Below are 24,290 nucleotides of genomic sequence, written 5' to 3' on the forward strand. Positions count from 1 at the left end.
TGCTTGCAGGATAAAGTCCAAAGTCTCAAGCTTGCTTTTCAAGGTCCTCTACATCTGCCCCCAAATACCTTACCAACCGTCTCTCCCACTACTGCTCTATGTCATTATTTCCTAAATTGAATCAACTTACATGAAGACAAATTCCACAAGAATATTTTCATGCAGCAACATTTCCTCTTAATGTTTACACACTGTATCCCCCAAGTAGAATGGAAACTTCTTGAAGGGAGTGCCTGGTTTTCATTTCTTCTTTGTATTCCTAGCATCTAGAAAGCGTACTACACAAGAAGGTGCTAGAACTGGATGTGACATTTAAACACACACACACACACACACACACACACACACACACACACGGAATGAGTACTTACTACTAGCAACATGGGGGAATATGAAAAAAACTTTTAATTTCCTCTGTTTTGCTCCATAATTTTTCTGCCCCCCTGCCCCAAGTATTTATCCTATGCACATTCTGTAACACCAATCCACCCTTTGTGGTTTCTGTCAGTGTAGTTCTAGATCAAATTAGTTTGAGAATTCTGCCTGCCTTACATGAATCCTCTCCTCTCATCAGACTAGTGTCCATAATGTCCCAAACACATGCTAATCACATTCCTCCACTGACTTCTCTGACAACTGTCCCTCTAAACAAGCTCTCCCTCCTCCAAATGTACAGAATTCACCAACACAGTGATACTGCATATAGTTCATTGGAAAGATCATGGGATTTGGAGTCAGAGGACCCAGGCTCAAAAGCTGACCCTGCCACTACATGTGGGGCCTTGGACAAGTAACAACGTCTCTGGGCCTCGATTGCTTCATTGTAAAGTTAGGGGGGTTGGCGTCACTCCCACCCCACCTCTTTGTGAAGGTGTGAAGTCCACTGGTGTTGAAAACTGCACGTTTCCAGATATCCAATCAATGGGTTGATCAGGTGTGCTGATTTTTTTACCCTCTTTTTAAAAAATACTATTTATTATAAGGGATGTGGCTCTGGGAGGAGAAGGGAGAGGGGAAAGGATCCTGGGAATAACCATGAGAAAGTAAGAAAAGGAAGACATCAATAAAAATTTATTAAAAAATGTTTAATTAGTCGGACAATATGAACTCTAAGATCCCTTCTAGCTATGATCCTTATAAACCTACAATCTTATCATTGTACATTTCCCATGTACAATAAAAGTCAAAAACAAAGGTTTGTTTCCATTTTTCATGATCTAACTTCTCTCAAGCCTTCAATGCGGTACCAAGGCCCAAGGGCTACCTCAGCCATGGCAAGTCCTTCCAAACTGCAAACGCCTAAACTTTTGGCCCAGCGATAGACCATATGCCTGTCATCCAGGTCTCTGCCAACCCTGCTGAGTTCAGAGAGTCTCATTTTTAAAAGGCTGCTCCTGAGGTAGGAGATTTTTTAGGCCATGGCAACTTGGTGAACCATCTCCTAAGACTTCATTAAAAGGGTTACAACCAGCATCAGCAGAGGGAATACCTACAGAGATGAGATCATGAATCTTGGAAGTATTGAAGTTATGACCTGACGAATGTTTAGTGTAGCTGGTCGGACTGCAGCTAACATTCACAGTAGCCTGCCAATCTTAGAATTGACGAAATTGGTTAAATCTTTTACAGAGCAGACAAATAAGTCTTAGGGAAAAATTGCTGATTCTAATCGCTAATAAATAAATTATTGACCTTTAAGAGTTTTAATTCAGTGTGGATGATGTTAATTCTCAGATTTATTAAATCATGAGCCAGACCTCCCACTCACTGTTGGTCATGGAAAAACACACAAAGATTGGTGCTCTCTTTTTGAGAGCCCTAGCTTCCTTACTTCCTGAAATGGGAAGTAAAACTCTTCTACCAATATTCTTGGGGGTGAAAACTGTCTCATACCATAATTAAGGAAAATAAACATAGAGAGTAGTGCTAGGTGTCATGCAGAATTCAAGCACAGAGTCTGTCCATATAAGGAAGGAAATAGGATGACTTAGAGAACAGAGGTTCTTACCCTTAGGTCTGTGAACTTAAGAAAAAACAACATTGTGTTTCTATATAATCGGATAACCAGTTTCCTTTGTAATACTATGTATTTTATTTTATGCACATAAAAATATTATTCCAAAAGGGGTTCATAGGCCCTTTAAGAATCTCTGCTTCAGAGGTCAGGAAAGCTAGGTTCAAAACTCTGGCTTGGCCATTAATCAGCTTTGTGACCTCAGGCAAATCATTTCCCTTTCTGTGCCTTTTTTCCTCATCAGTGAATTGAGGGGGCTAGACTGGATAGTTTCTAGGGTCCTTTGAAGCTCTAGGTGATAAATTCTAGATTTAAAACACCCAGCCCTGATGTAATTACAGATACAGTCACAAGGTCTAAACTAACCATACACAGCAATATGAAAACAGAAAGATAAGGACAGAGATGCAGGGCCAGAAAAACAGGACCCCCAAATCACCACTGGCAACCTTAGAGGGGTTTCTTTAGGTCAGATCCCTAGGGCCCTTTCACTCAACTCCCTTGCCTTTCATTTTCCACTGACTTTTAGGACAAATTGCCTCTCCTCATTGATTCCTCTCTCTTTAACTAGGGAAAAAGGGTGGTGAGAGAAAATGTCCCTCAGGGAGAAGCAGCTGGTCAGTAGGGGAAGGTGGGGGTTCAGAAGGGAGTAGGGTTTTAACTATGTAATGGAAGTGAACAGAAAATGGTTTCAGCAAATCTTCTGAATAAATGCCAAGTTCATCAATTACATGAAAATGGTAATTGTCAGAAATTTTCTGTTTATTGCCTGTTACTCGGTAGGCCTCAGGAGTCTTCTACTCACCTTATCTACTGTACCGACAATAAAATAAGCAAGTGTAATCCTTTCTAATCTATCCAAACCACTCACATTTGACAATTGGTTAATTTTTTTTTACTGGAGGGTCAATCTTTTTAGCTTTTGTTGCAACTGTTTTAGAGAAAAAAGTCATCAATTTTACATATCCTTCATTATTTTACATCATATATCATTTGCCATGATTGTAACTAAGAGATATCAACAGGGCTCTGTCCTGTCTCTGCTGAAAACTACACTGTCACCCTCTGTTTCCCCCTCTGTAAAATTGGGGGGTTGGCCAGATAATCCTGCAAGTCCCTTTCTTCTCTAATGTTCTGGGAACCTCTCTCTAGTTAATGAGGCTTCTCCAGATTTCGTGATCAATGGCTGGGGACTATGTCATTTGCTCTAGAGTGCCACAAAGCCAAAATCAAAGGAGGCCAGGTAACAGCTGAGAGTCCTTGGATGGAGGCCTTTCATAAAGCCCTGCCAGGCAAAAGCAGCCTTCTCTTCCTCCCCAGGTTTTTCATAGCACTTTACACTTTTCATACTCCACTTTGAATTGGCTCTCTGGGCACTTCTTACTTCCTATACTTATTATTATCTCCCTAAATGAACAACAAAACAAGTGAAACTGAATTCTGTGAAATTATAATGACCAACCTTGGCCCCAGTGAAGCGATACAAGGAACGACATCCTCTACCCCCTCGGCAGAGCTGAGGGGCTGTTGTACGAAACACTGCATATGTCAGGCTTTTTTCAAAGTGTTGATTAGCATTACTGAACTTTCCCTCCCTCTTTTTAAATTCTTTAGTATTAGGGGATGGCTCTCTAGAAAGGGGCAATGGGGAAGAATACAGTGAGAAATGTAGGTGATCTGAAAACAAAAGATAGCAATAAAAAGTTAATAAAAAATATTTTAATAGACATTGGTGGTAGGGAGCGGCTTAAGACCACTTTAAGTGGGCAGTTTCCCAAGAGCAATCTATCTTGCTGTCCTGTTCTGTTTAAGGGCCTGCTACTGTTCATCTGTAGTACCTGTCCAGCAGATAGGTGCTGATGGTGGAACTCAATCTTGATAATGTATTCCCAGTTATACTGTTTAATAAATCAGTAACTTGACAAAAAGTTTATTGGGACCTGCACTTTCACTGTTGTAAGGAACTCCCAATAAGGAAATTCCCTCCACCATTGGAGACTGGCTACCTTTCTACCTTTTGCAGGCTTAGTCAGATTGCTTGGGGCAATGAGAGGTTGGTTATATAACCTGTCCAGGGTTACACTTATATATCTGTCAGAGGAGACTTGAACCCAGTTCTTCCTGTCTCTGAGGTTGGCTTTTTACTTATTACACTAGGCTGTCTCTTGTGTTACAGATAGCAGGGTCTTAATAAATGCACATTTGTTTTTGCTAGCATGTTTTTATCATATATACATACATACACATATCCTTTTGGTCTTCTGATAAGAACATTGGGTAAACGAGTATTTCTAAACTCCTTTAACAAACTCAGTATAAATAAAGAGCAGTATGGGGTAGTGAAAAGACCACTGAAAGTCAGGAGAACTGTCAGTGACTAGTCATGAGGACTCTGCCCAGCCAACTCTCTCTCCCTCAGACAAGTTTCTACAGAATGGGTGATTAGACTTTCTGAACTCTAAAGGCCCTCCCATCTTTGACAGTTTTCGATTGGATCAGTTATTTCTTCCACATAGGGAGCTACCACCAACAGAGATCCACACCTGCTTGCAACTCAGCTTTAGAATTTCCTCAGTCATTCCAGATCAGGGCCACACAGTCAGGGGCCTGCTCTCTATTGGTTGCACCAGGAGTTGTTCACTTTTTTTTTCATCATGGACCCTGCTGGTAGTCTGTTGAAGCCTATGGACCCCTTCTTGGGAAAATATTTTTAAATAAAGTAGAATACACAGGATGACAAAAGAAACCAATTCTATTGAAATGAAGACGTATGCGTTTTTTCCCCATCCAAGTTCATGGACCCTCTGAAATCTATCCACAGACTCCCAAGAGGAAATCTGGGTTAAAAATCTCTACACTGTGTATGCCATGGCTGCTTCTCTAACAGGATCACTCTAAACAGTCCGGTTCGTGTTAATCACTTGAAAGGATCTTCTGGCTTTAGAAGCAAAGGAATAAACTGATGGGACTACTTGGGTTTCTGCCATCCCTCCAAAAGGGGCAGTGAATGCCCCATAGAGGCAGAGGTTAATAAAGAAGAACCAAACAAATCAATTAGCCCTTCCCTATTTAGCTTAACTATGGAAATTAATCAAAGGAAAGGCATGATGGATATTCATCACATTTCTTGGGACTATCACTGGCAACTTACGAGTCTGCCTGTATACAAGAATCTTCAGTGGATTCTGGAATTTCATCTGTCACCAAAAGCCAGGAATGTCCTCTATCATTTCTCCCCCACTGCTGAACAAAGATGGTTTAATTAATCCTGATAGCATCCCTACAGCAGAGAAAACTACATTCCCAAGGAGTAGGAGGCAGCAGGGAAGAGCAGGAGAAGGGGAAGGAAATGTTTTTCTTGAGCTTGGCAACACACTACAAGCATTCCTTGCTTTTTGCCATGTGCCTTTAAGATAGACATAAAGGAAAGAAAAACCAAGTGTTTCATCAATCTAGCTCACCAATGCTCCTACTGCAGCTAAAATGAGATGCCATCCACTTTTCCTCTGTATTCAGCAATTTAGAAGTTTGGTTCTTGTTCATAAAAATCCACCCAAAGGCATTCAACAACCTCAGACGCTTAAAAAACAATGCAGCCCCAAAGGAATTTGCTAAATCCTGGCCAGAAAAGAGGCTTCCTAGTTGGGTGGAACCTGTGTAGAAATCTCTGCTCTGAAGAGTACCTACTATATAATTCCATGTCAAATAATCCCATATTAGTGTGAGAAGAGCCCCTAGGACATAGAATATCAGAGCTGAAAGGGAATTAGAAGTCATTCAAACAAATCTTCTCATTGTGCAGATGAGGAAACTGAGGCCTAGAAATTAATGACTTACTGAAGATCACAAAGACCTTATATCAATGCTCGGACAAAAGTCCAAGGCTCCTAACCCCTAAAACTGTACTCCATTCCAACTCTGAGTTTCCTCTCTTTAACAGTGAGTCCCAATTATATTGTAAAAGTCAAGATACAACAGCAAGGTAAATATAAAGGGCGATGGGATAAAGGCAAGAGGACTTATATTTGAATCTCAGTTTGGCCACTGACCACCTAGGTGATGTTGGGTAGGTTACTGTAAGTCTTTGAGTCTCAGGTTCCTTATCTATAAAATGAAAGGGTTAGGGGAAGACCTGACTTCAAACCCCACCTCAGACAGTAGCTGTGGGACCCGGCAAGCTTCCTGACCTTTCTCCAACTCAGTTTCTATTGTTGTTACATGACAGGACTGGACTCTATGACATTCCAGTTCTCGTGTTCCTTCTGGTTCTACATCTATAATCTTATGATCAAATCTCAGAAAACTGACTAAAAGATTAAATTAGTGACAGATAAACCAAATAGGGCAGCTCCCCACTAAGGATAAGAAAGGAGTCTTTCTAAAACTGCTTCACTTCAGTTTTTACTAAACATAAATTTTAGACTACTTTTATACTTGAGAACCCCCAAACAGTGTCATGAACAGCTGGCAGATTCAGACATATCTTAATAGTTAGGATGGACATAGGCATTAGAAAACACCAGAGAAACTCCCAAGCCATTTCAAGTGAAGACAATGCTGACATCTCTGAGTCTGCTATTACTTTTGCTAGTTTAAGTCTTTAGTGAATAAAATTTGCAGACCAAGAGGTTTCAGATTCTAAGAGGTAAGAACATATCATGAAACAAGCACTGGCTTGAAGTAGAAGACCTGGATTCTAGAACCAATTCTTTCTCTGTCTCAGCTTGAGCAAGATAAGGGGACTGGATGAACTAGGATGGTTTCTAGGTTCTTGCCCAGCTCTAAAGTTCTAAAATTCTTGTCCTCTTTCTGCTGTGTAACTTGGACAAGTCTCAACTTCTCAGAGTCTTGGTTTTTCAGTCCATCAAATGAGCCCAGTACACCTAGTACACCTCACCTCTACTTTTCAAGAATGTTACGAGGGCAAACAAAAACATAAATGTAACTGTGCCATGTGGTAGGGGGCAGGAAATGCCATATGAATGCAAAATACAAATAATTATTAAGTACTTCTTCCATGGTTGGTGCTATAAAAAGCATTCACTAGATTGTGTCCACCCATATTATATATTAAACTCTAGCCAAGAATCATAGGATGTTAGAGCTGGAAGTCCAGTCTTCTCATTTCAGAAGGAAACAGATGGACAGAGGCAAAGCTCCAGCCTAAGTCTATACACCATGAATAAGACCTCCTGACTGCAACTGCCATCATAACATGTCAAGTCAGTTTTGCCCCAATGCCATAGTGTGTCTTTCAGTACTAAAAGGTTGTGCAAAGGGAATTTGTGTTTGACGTCAGTGAAACTTCTGACTTTTCCCATAGCAACATTAGGATAAGGCTACCACTAATGCGAAGGTCCTCATGTTTCCAAGACATATACTGAAAAGGGCATTTAATAAAGGCAAAAAAGATCTTCAAAGACTGAGAGTCAAGATGCATGAATACTGGTTCAGCTACAAGAGTTCTGTGACCTCAGGCAAATCACTTCTCTCCTTTCTAGACCTCAGTTTCCTCCACTGCAAAACGAGAGTTAGGTGAAATTCTTTCTTATGGTCCCTTTCAGTTTTGACAGTCTAGAACCTACAGAAATATTTTCATTTCTTTATTTATAAGCATCGCCAAGCTATGATTTTAGAGAAGTTATGGCAAAAATGATTATCTACATCCAGTAAACAAATGGAACAATTGTTCCCAGCCTTAGTTTTTTGTGGGATGCCCCCCCATCCACTTGTGAAATGCAGCCACATCACATTCCACAGGACTTCAGCTGTCTTCTCTTCTCTCCTCATGTCCATTCCTTCCCTCTCCAAACATTACAAGCATCTGATTCTTGCTCCAATGAGTTAGAGGGCTGAGCTTGGTAACTGGACAGTGTGAAGTCTGCGGCCACATCTGTCAGGCCTCCGCTGAGGCCTGTAGGCTGGGGCATGAAATCGCCCTCTTCTGTCCTGAGCTTCAGAAAGCCCCCCATACACACCCAAAGGTTTCATATCCCTATTGCTCTTCTACAAAGCCAGGCCAGAGTTTCCTTATTTCCAAACTTAACTTGTAGGAAAGTTACTGCTGACACGAGGAGGAAAGTAAGAATTAATTTGGGAGGGGAAGGAAGGGTTTTGCTCATATCTTGAGGCTTCTCCCTCCAGTTAAAGCCATATGCCATGGGATGCCAAACTGAAGAAACTTCCAGAATAGAAACTGAGCTCATTCTGGATTGTGGCAGGTAGTAAAGGCAGAGGGGGATTAACGCTGAGGGTATAGACCAAAGCACTCAAAAAAAACTTCACCAGGATGCACAGGATCCCAGATTTAGAACTGGAAAGAACAACCTTGCAGATTATCTAGTTCAACACCCTCATTCTAGGAACTGGCAGTGCCAGGATATGAACCTGGGTCCTCTGACTTCAAATCCAGCATTCTTTTCAATTTTTGCCTCACACACTAGTTTTCAAACCAAAGAGAGAGAGCGTGTGTATGGGTGCTGTGGTGGGGGGCTGGGGGGAAGGGAAGAGGAGGACAGAGAGGGAAGAAAGGAGGGAGAGAAGGGAAATTTCCTCCTTCATGTTTATCAGATGCCAATTTTCTAATTACCATCTCTAAGCCCTTTTCTGGCACCCTAGAGTGGAACTGAGCATACAATAGAGGGCACATCCATCCATAAGTTCCCTGAAACATAATTTGGCAACAAATAGAAGAAGACAAAGAATATGTAATAGGGACCCCCCCCCCAATTGACATAAACCATTGAGATATTTCAGAAAGGAGCAGCTGATAAAGAGATAAAGAAACCCAAACTGAAACCTTCAAAGAGATGAAGCTGTTAAATGGGGAAACAGCAGGAAGAGATGGTGACCACATCTCAGAAATTCATGAAGGAGGCCCAAATGAACCGAGTTGAATCCACCCAACAAAAGCCAGAGCTGGGCAAAGCGGATGCTCCTGGGTGAACATTCACTCAGTGGCTGGATGCCATGAAGAGTATTGTTGTCCACAAATGGGTTGGGCCAGATGACTTCTGAGATCCCTTCTAATTCTGTGACCAGTCTCCATAAGGACAAAAGATTTCTTTCAGCTGAGTTACAGTTCCTTTTCCCTGGGTCTCTGGCCCTCCCTAGAATGTATCCTTGAGTCTTTGTCCTAGCTTTACTAGAAATTTACAGAGGAGGGTAATTAAATATTGACCAAATGATTCCTTTATAAGTTTTAACATAGGACCTCAGCTAACTTCATGCCCTCTTATCCAAGAAACTGTCTATAGTCCAGGTCTCAAGGTCACATATGGCCTTTCAGGTCCTTGGATGTGGCCTTCTGAGTCCAAGTTTTACAGAACAAATCCTCTTATTAAGGGGATTTGTTCTGTGAAATTTGATTCAGTCAAAGAGCTGCACTTGAGGACCTAGAGGGCCACATGTGGCCTTGAGGCTACAGATTCCCTGCCACTGGATACTATTTGCTTCCTCCAACAAAACACAGCAATGGACAATTCAATGAGTATGGGAAACTGTTTTCAATGGGAAATTTGAGACTAAGACTCAGAGGGTCCCAGAATTTGAGTTCATTTTTCAATACTGTCTGACAAGGCTGAATGGATCCAACTTCTGGCCAGGAAGGGGTGTGGGTTGTTTTTCTGTGTGTGTGTGTGTATGTGTGTGTGTGTGTGTGTATACCTGTGTGTATATATACACACAAATATACATACACACATGAATATTTTAATACCTAGTATATGTTCAGCATTGCTAGGTGCTGTGAAGAGTAGAGAAGACTGATGATAACAAAGATGGCTGACATTTATTTATATAGCATCTTGCAGTTGACATAGCACTTTAGACATTATCTCATTCAGTCTAACCAACAACCATGTGAAGCAGTTACTACAGTGTGCGTGTGATTATCATCATTTCATAGATGAGAAAAGCTCAGAAAAGTTAAGTAATTTATTTGCCCATGATTTCACTAACTAAATGTCAAAGGTTGGATTCAAAAACTGGCTCTCCTGTGGTTCTAGGTCCAGCACTCTCTCCGAGACATGAAGAGATTTTACCCTTGGAATAATCTAATTAAGGTGAGAAGACACATAGAAAGATGAGTAGTCAGAGAATCTTAGGGCAGTGGACAGGACCAATCCCCTCATTAGCAAAACAAAGAAAGTAAGGTCTGGAGAGAGGAGCTTACCCAAGATCATATAAGCAGAGCAAAGATTAGAACCCATTCTCTGGACTCCTAGTCTTTGGCTTTTCCCACTAAACTCTTACACAATAAGAAACCAAGAGGTTAAACCCACGAAATCTCTGATTCTTTTAGTCTTAGCCCCTTTAGAGGGTCAGAACTGGGGTGGGAGGAAGGCTCTCTTCAGTGACAGAGTTTCAAGGCTTGAAGAGATCTTGGCAACAAGTAAAATCAGGCAGCATTTCCAAGCCTCTCCTCTTTCCATTTCATCATCTTATTGTGGCAACAACAAATACATTCAACTGGAGTGAAGCATGACACTGCTTGGCTTACAGGGCATCTTCAAATTCGGTCTAATTTGGGAAATGGTTTTTCTGCAAACTAATACATGAGTCATCTTTACAAGCCAAATAGCAAGCTTGGTAAAGATCTATTAGTAAGCCCTCCTGCTCTCCCTCAACTCACTTTGTAACCATGGATGGGCTAAGAACATGCCTGAAGAAAGGGAGTAAAAGACTGACATAAGGGCCAGTATGGATGGAAGACTTAGAGACAGAAATCTGTGCAAGAGGAAAAGAAGTAGGTTTAAGAGAGTCAGCAGGTTCTGATTTTCCCCCCTTCAATCCTACAGGTTGCTGCTGTATTAATCAACTTTACTCTTGTGCTCAAAAAAACATGAGTGACTCCCAGTGTTCCTCAATCTGATCCCCCACCTACTTTTCCCAGTTCCACTTAGGTCAGGTCCCTTTACACACACTATGCTCCAAAAAACAGACTGTTCAGTTCTCTGTGCCTCTGCTGAGGTCACTCACATACCTGGAATGCCCTCTCTCTGCCTCTTCAGCAAAGCATTCCCTGGTTCCCCACCCCTAAGCCAAAAGTGATTTTTTCCTCAAGTCGTTGGACTTGTTTTGTTTAAGTACTCATTAGAGTCTATTTTATAACATATATAAACATATACACACACACACACACACACACACACATACATACACACACACACAAAGTCTCTTTCCCCTGCTCAACTGTAAACTACTAGAGAGACAACTGTCTTGTTATGACTTTCCTTCAGTGTCTATCACAATGCTTTGCGCACAGTAAGTGCTTAATAAATGATCAGATCTCCACTAAAGTCCTCCTCAAATATCTAATTATGGCATGGAGTTGATCCTGCCATTCCCATGCCTGGGCACAGGCTGCCTGCCCCCCTGCCTAGTATGCTCTTGGTAAGCTCTCCCTCCTCAGCTCCACCTCTCCTAGAATCCCAGGCTTCTTTTAAAGCTCAGCTCAAGTGCACCTCCTACCTATACCAAGCCACTCCAGCTGCTCTTCCTCCTTAGCATCATACTCAGCATCATAAACAGCTAGCACCTAAATAGTGCTTTTAAAGTTTGCAAAGCACCTTAACATAACCCTGGGAGGTAGGAGTTACAATTATTATCATTACTGCCATTTTACAGATGAGGGAACAGAGGCACACAGTGGTTAAGTGATTTGCCCAGAATCTCACAGGTGATAAATATCTGAGGTAGGATTTGAACTCAGATCTTCCTGACTCCAGGGTACCACCTTGTTGCCTTATAAATACAAAAGTGAGATAGTCCCTACCCTCAAGGAGCTTACATGGGTAGGAGTGGGGGAACACATAAGACATGTTCAAAGAAAAGTTAGAGCAAAATATATACAAATAAGTACAAAGTGATTGGGGGAGAGGAGGAGAAAAGAATAGGAAACTAACAACTGGGTAAATCTGAAAAGGCCCTTTAATGGTAACACTTGAACTGAGCCCTGAAGGCACCCAGGATTTCCAAGAAGCAGAGGTAAAAATGGAGAACATTCCAGATATGGGGTACATAGAGCCTATGCAAAAGCAAGGAGGCAAGAGATGAGATGTGCTGGGCAAAAGGATGAAGGAAGTACATTATTCTGGCTATCTTAGAGTACATTAGGGAGAATAATGTGTAATCAGCCTAGAAAGATGGGATGGACCCAGATTATGAAGAGCTTTAAAAGCCAAACAGAGGAGTTTGTATATTATCCTAAAGGTAAAGGGGAGCCATTGAAGCTTCTGGAGCAGAGGAGAGACATAGTCAGACCAGCACTTCAGGAATATCAAACAGGAGAATGGTTTGCAATGGGGAAAGGAAATCAATCAGTAGAGTATCCCAAATAGTCCAGAAGAGAGGTGATGAGAAACCTGAGACTCAGAAGGGGAAATGACTGGCCCTAAGTGGCAGAGACAGACTAGGAAGAAAAGCAGACATCTTGACCCCCACCCCAGCACTCTTCTACTACCTTAACTTTCATTAAACTAGCACCTCTATCTTTCAGTTCTTGCCCCATCCAAGCCATTCTGTCCATCATGCCCAAGTTAATCCTAAATGCTGTTTTAGTCTACCTCACTCTTAGAACTTCTGATAGCTTTCCCATCACCTAAAGAATAATGTTCATACTCCTTATTAGGACCCTGTATGACTTAGCTTATCTCTCTCACTTCTCTCTGGGCCTGATCATTGGCCCTGAAATTCAACCAGCACAAGTCAAATCCTCCATCACCACCAGCAATTCTGTTTCAGACTTGTTATCTTCTGCATCCCTTGTTCTGGAATATCTTCTGGCTTCTCCAAAATCTTCAACACCCAACTTCAGTCTGAGCTCCAAATCTCAAGGTCAGAAGGGACCTCTGAAGTCATCCAACCCAACCTAAACTTGAACAAGAATCTTCTCTACAAAATTGATGAGAAGCTGTCACAAAGTCTTGCCCTGAAAGTCTCCCAGAGGCAACAGCCCCTCCTATTTTTGGACAGATTGAATTGTTAACAAGTTTTCCCCTTAGATCTAATCTAAATTTGTTCCCTCTGCATCCCCCTTTCTCTCTGTCCTCCTAGTCTGACCTCCGCACAAAACCCTCTTCCTGAACTACTGTAGTCTCTCCAACGGATTCTCTCCCTCCTCTGAATAGGTAAAGCACCTACCATCTATACCCTTATTTGGTGCATCATTCAACAACATTTAAGTGTTATCTACTGAGGTGGGCCTGTGAGGAGTACGAAGCATCAAGGATTTAGAGCTGGAAAGAACCTGAGAGGTCACTGCATCTACCTCCCTCTCTCTTCATGTTACAGATGAGGAAAATAAGACACAGGAAGGTGAAGCGACCCTCCCCCAGAGTCCCTTATACTGCTAGTAAGAATCCCCAGAGAGGATTTGAAGCCAGCTTCCTGACTCCAAGGCCATTCCCCTTTCCACCATGTCATGGTGACTACAAGGTCTCTACCCTCAAGGGGCTTCCAAATTAAGATAACACTGTTTCAGTATAATTCTTGTATTCTTATTTAATTTTCTATGCCAATGCCTAGGTTTCATATTAGATTACAAGCCTCTTGACAGCTAGGACTGAATTTTCTTTTTATTTGTACTAAGCACACAGTAGACACCTCAAGTGTTTGCTGACTAAGTACACTGACAAATTCATAAAAATATTCTAGCCAACCTTTCATTGGCTGAATCATGGGAAGAACCTTTCCAGAAGATATCAAAAGTCAATTTAAACAAAACTTTTGGGAAAACCAGGCCTCCTCCATGGAGACAGGGGCACCTGCATAGCACAGTAAACTAAAGAGAGTGGTTATCTGTTTTACTGCATTTTGGCAGGAGCATATACTGAATCCTCCCAAATGGACCATTATGCATCACATTTTAAAAAGACCTCATGCAAAAAAAAAAAAAATCCTGAAAAATTCTATTCTACAAACTGTTCTTCCCTTGTCTGAACATAAGACAATTAAAATTTTTTTGAAGATACCACTAATTCAGAAACAATCCAGACTTCACATATGGTACCATTCTGATTGAATACTGCTCAAGAAGTCCCTAAGAAATTCTGCACAGATTAACGGGGTATTTCTGGAATAGCACTTGTCCAGTGATGGGACACAAGGTGGTGCTGACTAGAAAAAAAAGATGGTGCAAGCTACCGTACCTCTGGAAAATTCCTGCTTATAAACAGATGCCCAAAGCAATGATCTATAGAAAGAAAGAACCATTGGACCATCTAATTTATTCTCTTTCATTTTACAGAGGGGTAAACTGAGACCACTCCAGGGCTGTATCTTGGGAAAAAGCATCTATCTACAACACTGCGATCAGAGGTCGGAAAACCACACCAAAAAGATCAAAACAACTAGAGCAACAAAAAAACCACTTCAGCAGCCTCTGGAGCTTCCAAGATGCATGATTCCACCTTCTTAGTGGAAGGCTGTGAAACTTGTACACTAAACTGCAACTAAAACTACTACCGCTCATTAACCACGGAGAGCCCCAGCCATCTTTCAGCTTAAGCACTATCATCATGTTTGCCCTGCTCATTAAACACAACATAATTTTTAAATGCACTGCCCTACATTGGAAAACAGTAATCAAATCTTTGGAGAGGCCATTCCCAAGACTGAGAAAATCAGGCTCCCAGGAGACAACCCTCCCAGATTTCTAGGAATATACAAAGAAGGGTTGAAGCAAAGATTTTTCTGAGGTTTGCATCAAGGTTTACAAGATAGGAGCGCCCTACCCTCAAGCTATGTCGGGTAGACACATGGACTGTCTCCAGATCTAGACTAGTATGATAGGAAAGGTTGACTGAACTCTCAAGTGTGTCCACATAGTCATCTCTTCTGTTCCCTTCCAAGTACGGGGAGGACAATTTAAGTTCAAAGCAAACACTGAGCCCATTACAAAGGGCACACTTTATCAGCATTACTCATCTTATAAAAGGGAAACCAACCCAGCTAGAAACACATAGCTTAGGAGATACTTTTAAATGTGTCGGTCCTGACGGATCTCTCCCAGGTCGGTAGTTCCTCTCCATAAGCCATAATGCATTTAAGAAAAACAAATACTTGGGGAGCGGGAGTCCCCTTTACGATTACATGGTGAACCTTGCGGGCAAGTCCTTTTTTAAAAAATAAAATATCACCTAATCGGAGAAACTGAACGGCATGCAGTGCCCAACAAGGAGCTATGGGCTACACTCCACTGCCTTTTAACTACCGAGTTCAAAGACGCTCAGACTGAGGCCTCCAAGATGTCAGTTTCACTTCTGCTCCCTCGGGGAGCTCAGGACACTGACTGACGGAAAGACACACTCGGCTTCTAGTTAAGTCTCTACATTTAAAACCGCTCAGGAGAAGCCACCTTCCCGAGCCTCGGGGAAGACTTGCCGGACGCCAGGAGCCGGGGGCAGGTTCCGGGGTCCGGCACACACTCGCTCGCTTGACCCCTTCCTTCCCGGACCCGCTCCCTCACGCCTTCTCAGCAGGCTCCCCGCGGGGCGAGTGCAGAGAGGCGAAGCCCCGGCCCGGCCCCGGCCCGGCCGAGCGCTCGGCTCCGCAGGGAGGGCGGGGGACCGCGGTTACGCTTGGGTGACAAAGCCTCCGGGGGACGCCCCGACCCCCGCCAGACGCGATCGTCTCCCGGGACAAACGGGCAGAAGCAGCGGGGCCAGCCCTGCACGCACGCCCCGCACAGCCCTCACCGCCCCACGGCGGGCGGGCCCAGGCCTCAGCTCCGCTCCCGGCCCGCTGCCTCCGGGCCCCCGGGCACCTTTCCCCGCCGCCTCCTCCCTCACCTGCTTTCTCGATCTTGCCAGACATTTCCGGGCTGCGCTGGAGGCCGAGGCCGCCGTTCCTCCGCGGCCCGGGGCGCACAGGCCGGCGCGGGAGGGAGGCCCGGGGAAGGCTCCGCTCGGCCCTGGCTCGGCGGCGCCTCAGTCCCGCTGCCGCAGCATGGCCCGGGCTCCGGGGCTCCGGCGCCCCGTCCTTCCTTCCCCGGAGGGCGCGCCGGCCGAAGGCCGAGCGGACACTGCGGCGGCGGCGGCCGCTCCTGCTCCCGGAGCCCCCGGGCGGCGGCTGCTGCTCCCGCTGTGGCTGCTACTGCTGCTGCTGCTCCCGCTGCTGCTCCCGCTGCACCTCCTTCTCCTCCTCCAGCCGCCGCCGCCGCCAGGACCCGCGGAGCCCGGGCCGCCGCCGCCGCCAGCGCCAGCCGGGCCAGAGCCGGAGCCACAGCGCGACCTGCCGGGCAGCCTCCGCACCACAGCGCGCGGAGCTGCGGCCCTGACCAGCAGCGCCCTCGGCGGGCCGAACCCGGAGCCGAGAGCCGGGAGCCTGCCGAGGCCTTCCCTGGCCCGGGGGCGCAGCGCCCTCTCCTGGCCCCAGTCGGGAGCCAGCCTGCCCACGGCCTTGCATGCTCCTGCCCAGGCGGCGCAGTGCACTTTTCCCGGCCCTCAGCCCTAGCTGCCCGGGGCCCGTCCTTCCTCCCCGCCCGCGTCCTTACCCGCCCCCCGGACCCAGGACCCTCTCCCAGCGAGGCCCCAATTATATTCCACCTAACAATCCTTAAGAGCCTACCATATGCCGGGCACTGAACGAGCGCACAACCGAAACAAACAGGCCCTGCCCTCAGGGGGCTTACAATCTAATGGACCCTCTCTCCCTCCCCGACTTGTTCACCTTCGTCCCCTGCAACCCTGAGCCCTCGGCGGGGCAAGTTCTCCGGCCACTCCCCAGGACCTAGAGCCCTCTCCCAACTCCGCTCCTTTTCTCTCTGGTGGGGCGAGGGGACGGGGTGCGTACCCTGTCACTTGGTTCAGTTCCGTTCAATTGGATGTTTGTTAAACATGGTTGGGTGGCTAGTAGATAGAATAGTGGCATTGGAGGTAGGAAGTCCTGAGTTCAAATTCCTCCTCAGAAGCTTCCTAGTCAAGTGTGTCACTTAGCTTCAGGCTGCCTCAATTTCTTCGTCTGTAAGATGGGGATACCGGCACCTACTTAACAAGTTCTTGTGAGAATCAAATGAGGTAACACGTCAAGCACTTTGCCAACCTCAAAGAGTTATATAAATACCAGCAGCTATGTGCAAAGCATGCAGTATACTGGCACTGGAGTCCCAACAGCCTTTCTTTACTTTCTGCCAGGATTTTCGCGTAGATTCTATAACGAGCCCGGCAGAAGTGGATCATGGCGGAAGCCAAGAAAGGGTGAAGATTTTCCAACTTATGACTCTCTCTGAATTGACTGAAGTAGGGAAATCATAAAAAAGGCTCTCCAGACATGGTTCATGCTTGTGTGGATGAGCTTCAGGATACTGGGGTAGCACCTACTCCAGGGGAATATGTCCTGTGTGATCTGTCTTGGGCTGCATATCCACCCCTACTTACTGAAGGATGATTTAATGAACAGAGCACTGGATCTGAATTCCTGATTTGTCATTTGCTACTTATGTGACTTGGAGCTAGAGTTGGGCTAGTATTGAAACAGTTACAAATATAACAAAGCCTTGAAGAAGCTTATAGTCTGTCTACTTGGGAATAAAAGGTATAAACACATGGAAAGGTTAATAAGGGTTGAATCCAAGAGCTATTCGAGTGACTAAACTACTTACCAGCCCTTGGATGACCTTTCAGCCACTTACATGTCAGACTTGGGCACATGCTACGGTAAAAAACACAAAATCATTTCACCCAGCTTAATCTGCAAGATTACTTTGCTCTCCTTTATGCCATAAGAGAAGAAGGGCCAGTACTGAAGGTAGCAGAGAGATGGGGCAAATGGACATTCAAAATTACATCTCTCTCCCTACTCCATGGGTCATTGGCTCCATTACCCACTATGTTGTCCTATATTGTGTCTGGCTCTTCCTGACACAATTTGGGGTTTTCCTGGCAAAGATACTGGAGTGGTTTGCCATTTCCTTTTCCAGCTCATTTTACAGATGAGGAAACTGAGCCTTGCCCTGGGTCACACAGCTAGTTAGTATCTGAGGCCAGATATGAACTCAGAAAGATGAGTCTTCCTGACACCAGGTCTGGCACTCTATCCATTTGCCACCTAGCTGCCCTTAGATGTAGATTTCAACTAAAAAGCTTCCAGTCCCCTCACTTCCTGGCCTTCAGGGGTCAAAAGGAAAGCCAAAGATTGTCAAATTCATTCTCTATTCAAGCGGATGAATAGTTGTTGAGCACTAAGGCTCTAATCCAATGTCTCATTTCATAGTCCTCTCCCTTGTAATGGAGGCAGCTGCATTTCCGAAGTAAAACTGGCATATGGCCATCCCTTAGCTTCCCCCAACACTGGAATCATCAAGCCCCCACCCTGCTATGCTACCAAGCTGCTGGTAATGGGATTCAGTGTTTCAAAGTTGAAGTCTTGAGTGCCTGATAGAAAGCAAGGCTGAGTAAGTGCATTCTAATTAGCAAAACAAAACAGGTTTCATGGAGAAGGTTATAGCTTATAGGTAAAGGTATATGTAAAGGTTATAGAAATAGTTATTTCTTTGGGGATGGTGGGGAAGAGTCCAGAAATGTAATTTCATTGGTGTAGGGAGTTCCTATTGTGGAAAATCCCTCCACAAATGCGGATCAGCAATTCCTCTCTAATTTACCATCTTAGAGAATTGCCAGAGGCATAGATAGACAGAGCCATGGAGAATTTATTAAATGTAAGTGCTTGCTATGTGCCAGGTACTGTGTGAAGTGCATTTCCCTCTGGCTACACCTTTTGGATGCACTCTCCACTCCCTATCTACTGCTCTTCTTGGTTTCAACCAGATGCCCCTCCAGGATAAGCTCATCCTTTCTGAGCTCATCAGCAGGCTGCTAACTCAAGCTTTGAGTGACTCCACCTTCCTCAGCCTACTCTCCCTTCTGTTGGGAGGGCTGGAGGGCAGAGCACCAAATTCCTCCTGGTGCCTTCTTTTGTAGAGGACAGAAACTGTACTCTCAGATGACTCCAGTCTGTATCTGCCCTGCCAGGCTTCAACAACGTGACACAAGATTGCCCTTGCACTGGGTCCCTGCTGGTGTCCAGTTCTCACCTCCCTTCCACCCTCATCTCCACCCAGGTGCTTTCCTACCTCCTTTCTCATGTTGTCCTCCCTTTTAGATAGTGAGTTCATTGGGGGCAGGAATTGTCTTTTTTTAAAAAGCTTAATTGTATACCTAGCACTCAGCATAGTGCCTGGCACTTAATAAATGTTTATTGGATTGGATTCAACTCCACTATCATTATGCCTCACTTCCCACCCCTGCCCTTAAAAAGGAACTACCAGCTACCAGGAAATTCATCATCCCCAGAGATTGCATCAGTTCTCTTGGTTCCTTCTGCACCCCTGATTGAAGGACTGGGCAGTGGAGCAAAAAGCAATTCCTCCCAAGGCCCCCCTTTCTAGAGGGTTGAGAAGCCCAGCCAACTCTTCATTTCCCAGGTACCTGCTCTGCCCCCACCTTCAGTTTCCTTTTGTGAGTAGTTTTCTGCCTTTCAAATGTAAACTTCTGGAGAGCAGGGACTGTTTTTCTTTCTCTTCTTTGTATTCCCAGCACCTGGGAATACAACGCCTGGCACATAGTAGATACTTGTTAATGAATGTTTATGATATTGTAGATATGAATGTAAACAGAACAAAAAGAAAGGCCTTGCCCTCAAGGAGCTTACATACTGATTGGATAAGATAACACATAGAAGGGAACTGGAAAGGAACTGGTGAGAGGGGACCTACAAAATGGAGAGTCATGAGTGGAATCAGGAAAGAAGTCAACATAGATGCTCTGGGACTTGCATAAATGATGGTTCTGGGTAGGAACTCACCACTCAGAGGAGGGGGCATAGGGGAAGAAGGCATCTCCAGAGTGAGGAGACTGCTGTGGTGGAGGTAGAAAGGTTTGAAGGGTCTGGATTGAAACCAGGAGTGTAATGACTTCCCTATGGCCACACAACAAGAATGTGTCAGAGAGAGGACTCCAACCTAGAATATTCCTGATCCCAAGGCCAGCTCTCTACCCACTACCCAACACACTAGTGTTGCCTCTCTTTATAAAAATACATGCTTAATCAAAGATTAACACTGAAACACTTTCAAGATTTTGGGGGCAAGGAGGGTTGGAGAGAAGATACTCTATTCCTGATCTGAGGTCTCTGCTGCTATAATTTCAAATTCCTTTCCAATATCTTCCTTCAACTCCAGTCCTGTACATCCAAGTGGCTGCTTTCTGATTACCTTCTGCAGGAGCAGGAGGAAAATTCAGGGACATTTATCATATTCAACCTTTATAGGTATACCTCATTTTATTGTACTTCACAGATATTGTGTTTTTTACTAATTGAAAGTTTGTGGCAACCTTGTGTCAAGCAAGTCTATTGTCCAATAGACACGTGCTCACATCATGTCTCTGTGTAACATTTTGGAAATTCTAACAATACATCAGACTTTTTCTATTATTATTATACCTGTTATGATGACCTGTAATCAGCGATCTTTGATGTTGCTACTGTAATTGTTTTAGGGTACCATTAACTGTACCCATAGAACACAGTGAACTTAATTGATGAATGCTGTATGTTTTGACTGCTCCACCAATGAGGCATTTCCTGTATCTCTTCCTCTTCTAAACGGCTTCCCTAGTCCATGGGAGAGGACAAGCTGAGTTGTCCAACTGGCTGGGTTCCTATTCAGGCAGCTTGGACTACTCACAGGTTGTGTTTGTCCTTCGTTTTTGAAGAGGACCATGACATCGGGAATCTCCCTCTCCTCCTCTCCAAAGAAAGGTAAATTTTGATGGCTGCAAGCTCCCTAGTTAACTTGGAGTTTAGTGGCTAGATTCCTTCCTTCCTGTCTTTCTTTTTTTTCTTTCTTTCTTAACTTCTTTTTTCTTCCTTCTCTTTCCTTCCTTCCTTCCTTCCTTCCTTCCTTCCTTCCCTCCTTCCCCTTTCTTCTTTCCTTCCTCTTTCTTTCCTTCTTTCTTTTTTTCTTCCTTCCTTCGTTCCTTCCTTCCTTCGTTCCTTCCTTCCTTCCTTCCTTCCTTCCTTCCTTCCTTCCTTCCTTCCTTCCTTCCCACCCATTTCACTCTCAAGCTCATATATTGGACCACAATAGGTCCCTGCCCAAGCTCCACTTAATGGATATATTTTGGGCCCTCCTGCCTCAGAGTGAATATCAATGGTAACTGTTTCTCTTGACTAGCAACCCTGAGGGTCTTTCCCTCCCAGTTTGATTTTTTTCTTTTTTCTAATTAAAGGGGCCATCCCTTGACTCACTTCTTAAAGAGGCCAATTCATTGAATGAGTGTCACCTCACTCAAAGTGAAAATCTGAAAAATCCTTAGCCTAAAAGCACCAAGGTCTCCCATTGCATCTTGGTCTATATCCAGTCATCCTGATGAATATCTGGCCTCTGGACCCAGATGGCTCTGGAGGAGAAAGTAAGGCTGGTGACCTTGCACAGCCCTCCCTCACCCAAATCAAAGTCAACTGCAAGTCATATCATCTTCTCCCTGATGTCATGGTCCTCTTTGAGAACAAAAGACAAACACAGTAACAACAACCTAGTCCATGACACACAATGTTAAAAATTAGACCCTACAATGACCTCTAAGTATTAAGCAAAAGGAAGAGTCAATCACTGATGCAAACTTCAGTGTTGTCATTTTAAGAAATTGTCACAGCCACCCCAGCCTGCAGCAACCACCACCCTGATCAGTCAGCTGCCATCAATTTCTGGGCAAGACCCTCCACAAGCAAAAAGATTAAGACTCACTGAAGACTCAGATGATGGTTAGCATTTTTTTTTAGCAATAAAGTATTTTTAAATTAAAGCATATATGTTGTTTTTTTAGACACAATACTATCGCACACTTAATAGACTACAGGATAGTATAAGCATAACTTTTATATGCATTGGGAAATAAGAAAAATTGTGTGACTCACTTTATTGCTATATGTGCTTCATTGTTGTGCTCTGGAACTGAACCCACAATATCTCCAAAGTATGTCTGTAGTCATTTTGTGTATGTTTTCTCCTGAATCTCTCATCTGAATCAAACCTAAGATCCTTGAAAACAAACCTGTGTCTATTTCACTTTTGTGTCTCCAGCACCTAATTCAGTGTGTTGCACTGAAGAAATGTTTGTTGAATTGAATTAAAAGAGGTAGTGATCCAAATTATTTATTAATAACAGAAATGCACATCAAAACAGTATCAAAGCTTTGTTTCACACCCAACAAATTGTCAGTGATGATTAAAAATGCAGTGGTACATGTAGGAAGACAGGCACACTAGTGCTTTGTTAGTGGAGCTGTGAAATAATACAACTATTTTGGAAAATAATTTGAAATTATGCAAATAAAGTGACTAAACTATCCGTACTCTTTGACTCAGAGATTCCACCGCTAGGCATATACCTCAAGGTCACTGATAAAAAGAAAGTCTGCATTGTGGCAGCAAAGAACTGGAAACAAAGTAGATGCTCATTGATTGGGGGATGGCTCAACAAATTGTGGTAACAGGATTAGTGGAATATTATTGTTCTGTAAGAAGTGTTGAAAATGATTGCTGCAGAGAAGCTTGGAATGGCTTAAATGAACTGTTGCAGAGTGAAGAAAAAGCCAAGAAAATAACCTACACAGTAACTGCAACAATGTAACAACAACCACAAAGCAATTGAAAGCGAATGTTACAAAATTACAAAAAACAATCATGGTCTCCAAAGAAAAAATATATTAAAAAAAAAAAACCTTTCCCTCCTCCCATCCCCATCTTATTTGCAGGTCCATGGATGTGGAGCATTGCACATACTTTCAGACTTTTTAAGACATATTGATGAGTTTTGCCAGTTTTTTTGTCTTGTTCTTCTTTTGTTTTTTCTTTAATTTTTTCTTTTTTGATTATGTGTGATTTCTATGTCTCTGGGATAGGGGAGGGGGAAGGATCCAGAAGAGATTTAGGAGATGTAAGAATAAAAGACACCATTACATTTTTTAAAAAGAGGTCCTTTCCAGCCCCATTTTATAGAGGAGTAAATTTAGGTTTATAAAGAGTAAGTAGCTTGCCCAAGGTTAGACAGTGGGACCAGACTCTAGGTTGCCTTACTCCCAGGCCAGGGTTCTTTCCACTACAATTCCCTATCTCTCTCCATTGTGCAGTGACATTTACTTCTGTATTGACATGTTTCACTTAACAGTGAGGTTACTGTAATTCCTGTTGGAGCCAAATGAAATTGAGAAAGGCAAATTACGGTGCTAGAGTGTAGGTCCAGGTGTTTCATTTTGTTTGTATCCTCAGCACCTAGGACAGTGCCTGGCACATAGATGCTTAGTAAATGCTTGTTTAATGAATGAATGACCCTAGATAACTTGAAAGCATTCTCTTCCTTGTCATGTTAATTATTTACATAATTATATATAGTTATATATTCTCAACTAGTCTATAAGCTTCTCGGGAGGAAAGGTCATGTCTTATATCTCATTTTTCTTTAATTTTCTTTGATTTTTAAAATTCTTAACTGGAATACTTTTTAAAAAAGCATTTCCATATACACAAGAGAACACAAAAAAAATCTCCATGATAATTGTGAGTCTCCAGTTCATACCACTTGCTTTCAATATATCTATATACTAAATTCCTCACGTTCCTTTAAAACTGTCCTGCTGATCCCTTTGTTCTCTTCTGTGCGTTACTTTTTAATTCTTTTATTATCAGTATTGCTAATCTTGACCTTTTCTCCCTTCTAAAACTAGAAACTGAGAGAGAAAGAAAGTAGAAAAGAATCTTGTAGCAAATAAGTATACTCAAGTAGAAGAAATCTGCAGAGTAACTGTCCAAAAATATCAGTTTATTCCTGCACCTTCAGTCTATCACGTCTGTCAGGAGGTGAGTAACAACATGTTCCATCATAGGTCTTCTGCAGACGTAGTGAGTCAGTGAATAGATTAAAGTTCCTAAGTCTGAAAGTTGTTTTACTTCACATTGTTGTTCTTGTTCTTGCATAAACTGTTCTCTTGGTCCTGTTCACTTCACTCTGCATCTATTTGAATACCCATGATTCTCTGAGATCACCTCTTTCATCATTTCTTTTTTGAATTAATTTTGTTTCAACAACAAAAAAACAAACTCAGACTCACCTTTTTTCTTTCCCTCCTATTGCCCTCCCCCATTTGAAAAAGAAAGAAAAACAAAACTTCTATTGCAAACATATATAGTTAAGTAGAAAAAATTTATGCATTGGCCATGGTGCTCTACTTTCCACCCTCCCCTGAAAGTTTCTCATTCTGCATTCTAATAATAAAA

General features: G+C 43.3%; 1 protein-coding gene across 1 annotated transcript in view; it reads right to left on the reverse strand.

Annotated features, from left to right (window-relative positions):
• Positions 1–16,100, reverse strand: part of RAPGEF1 (Rap guanine nucleotide exchange factor 1) — a 190,326-nt gene extending 174,226 nt beyond the window's left edge. The window contains exon 1 of the mRNA XM_072632772.1: positions 15,805–16,100. Coding sequence (XP_072488873.1) covers positions 15,805–15,829 — 25 coding nt within the window. The 5' untranslated portion in view covers positions 15,830–16,100. The remainder of the gene's footprint in view (positions 1–15,804) is intronic.
• Positions 16,101–24,290: the final 8,190 nt, after the last annotated feature.

This window comes from Notamacropus eugenii, chromosome 1, assembly GCF_028372415.1.
Source record: "Notamacropus eugenii isolate mMacEug1 chromosome 1, mMacEug1.pri_v2, whole genome shotgun sequence".
Classification (NCBI taxonomy): Eukaryota; Metazoa; Chordata; class Mammalia; order Diprotodontia; family Macropodidae; genus Notamacropus; species Notamacropus eugenii.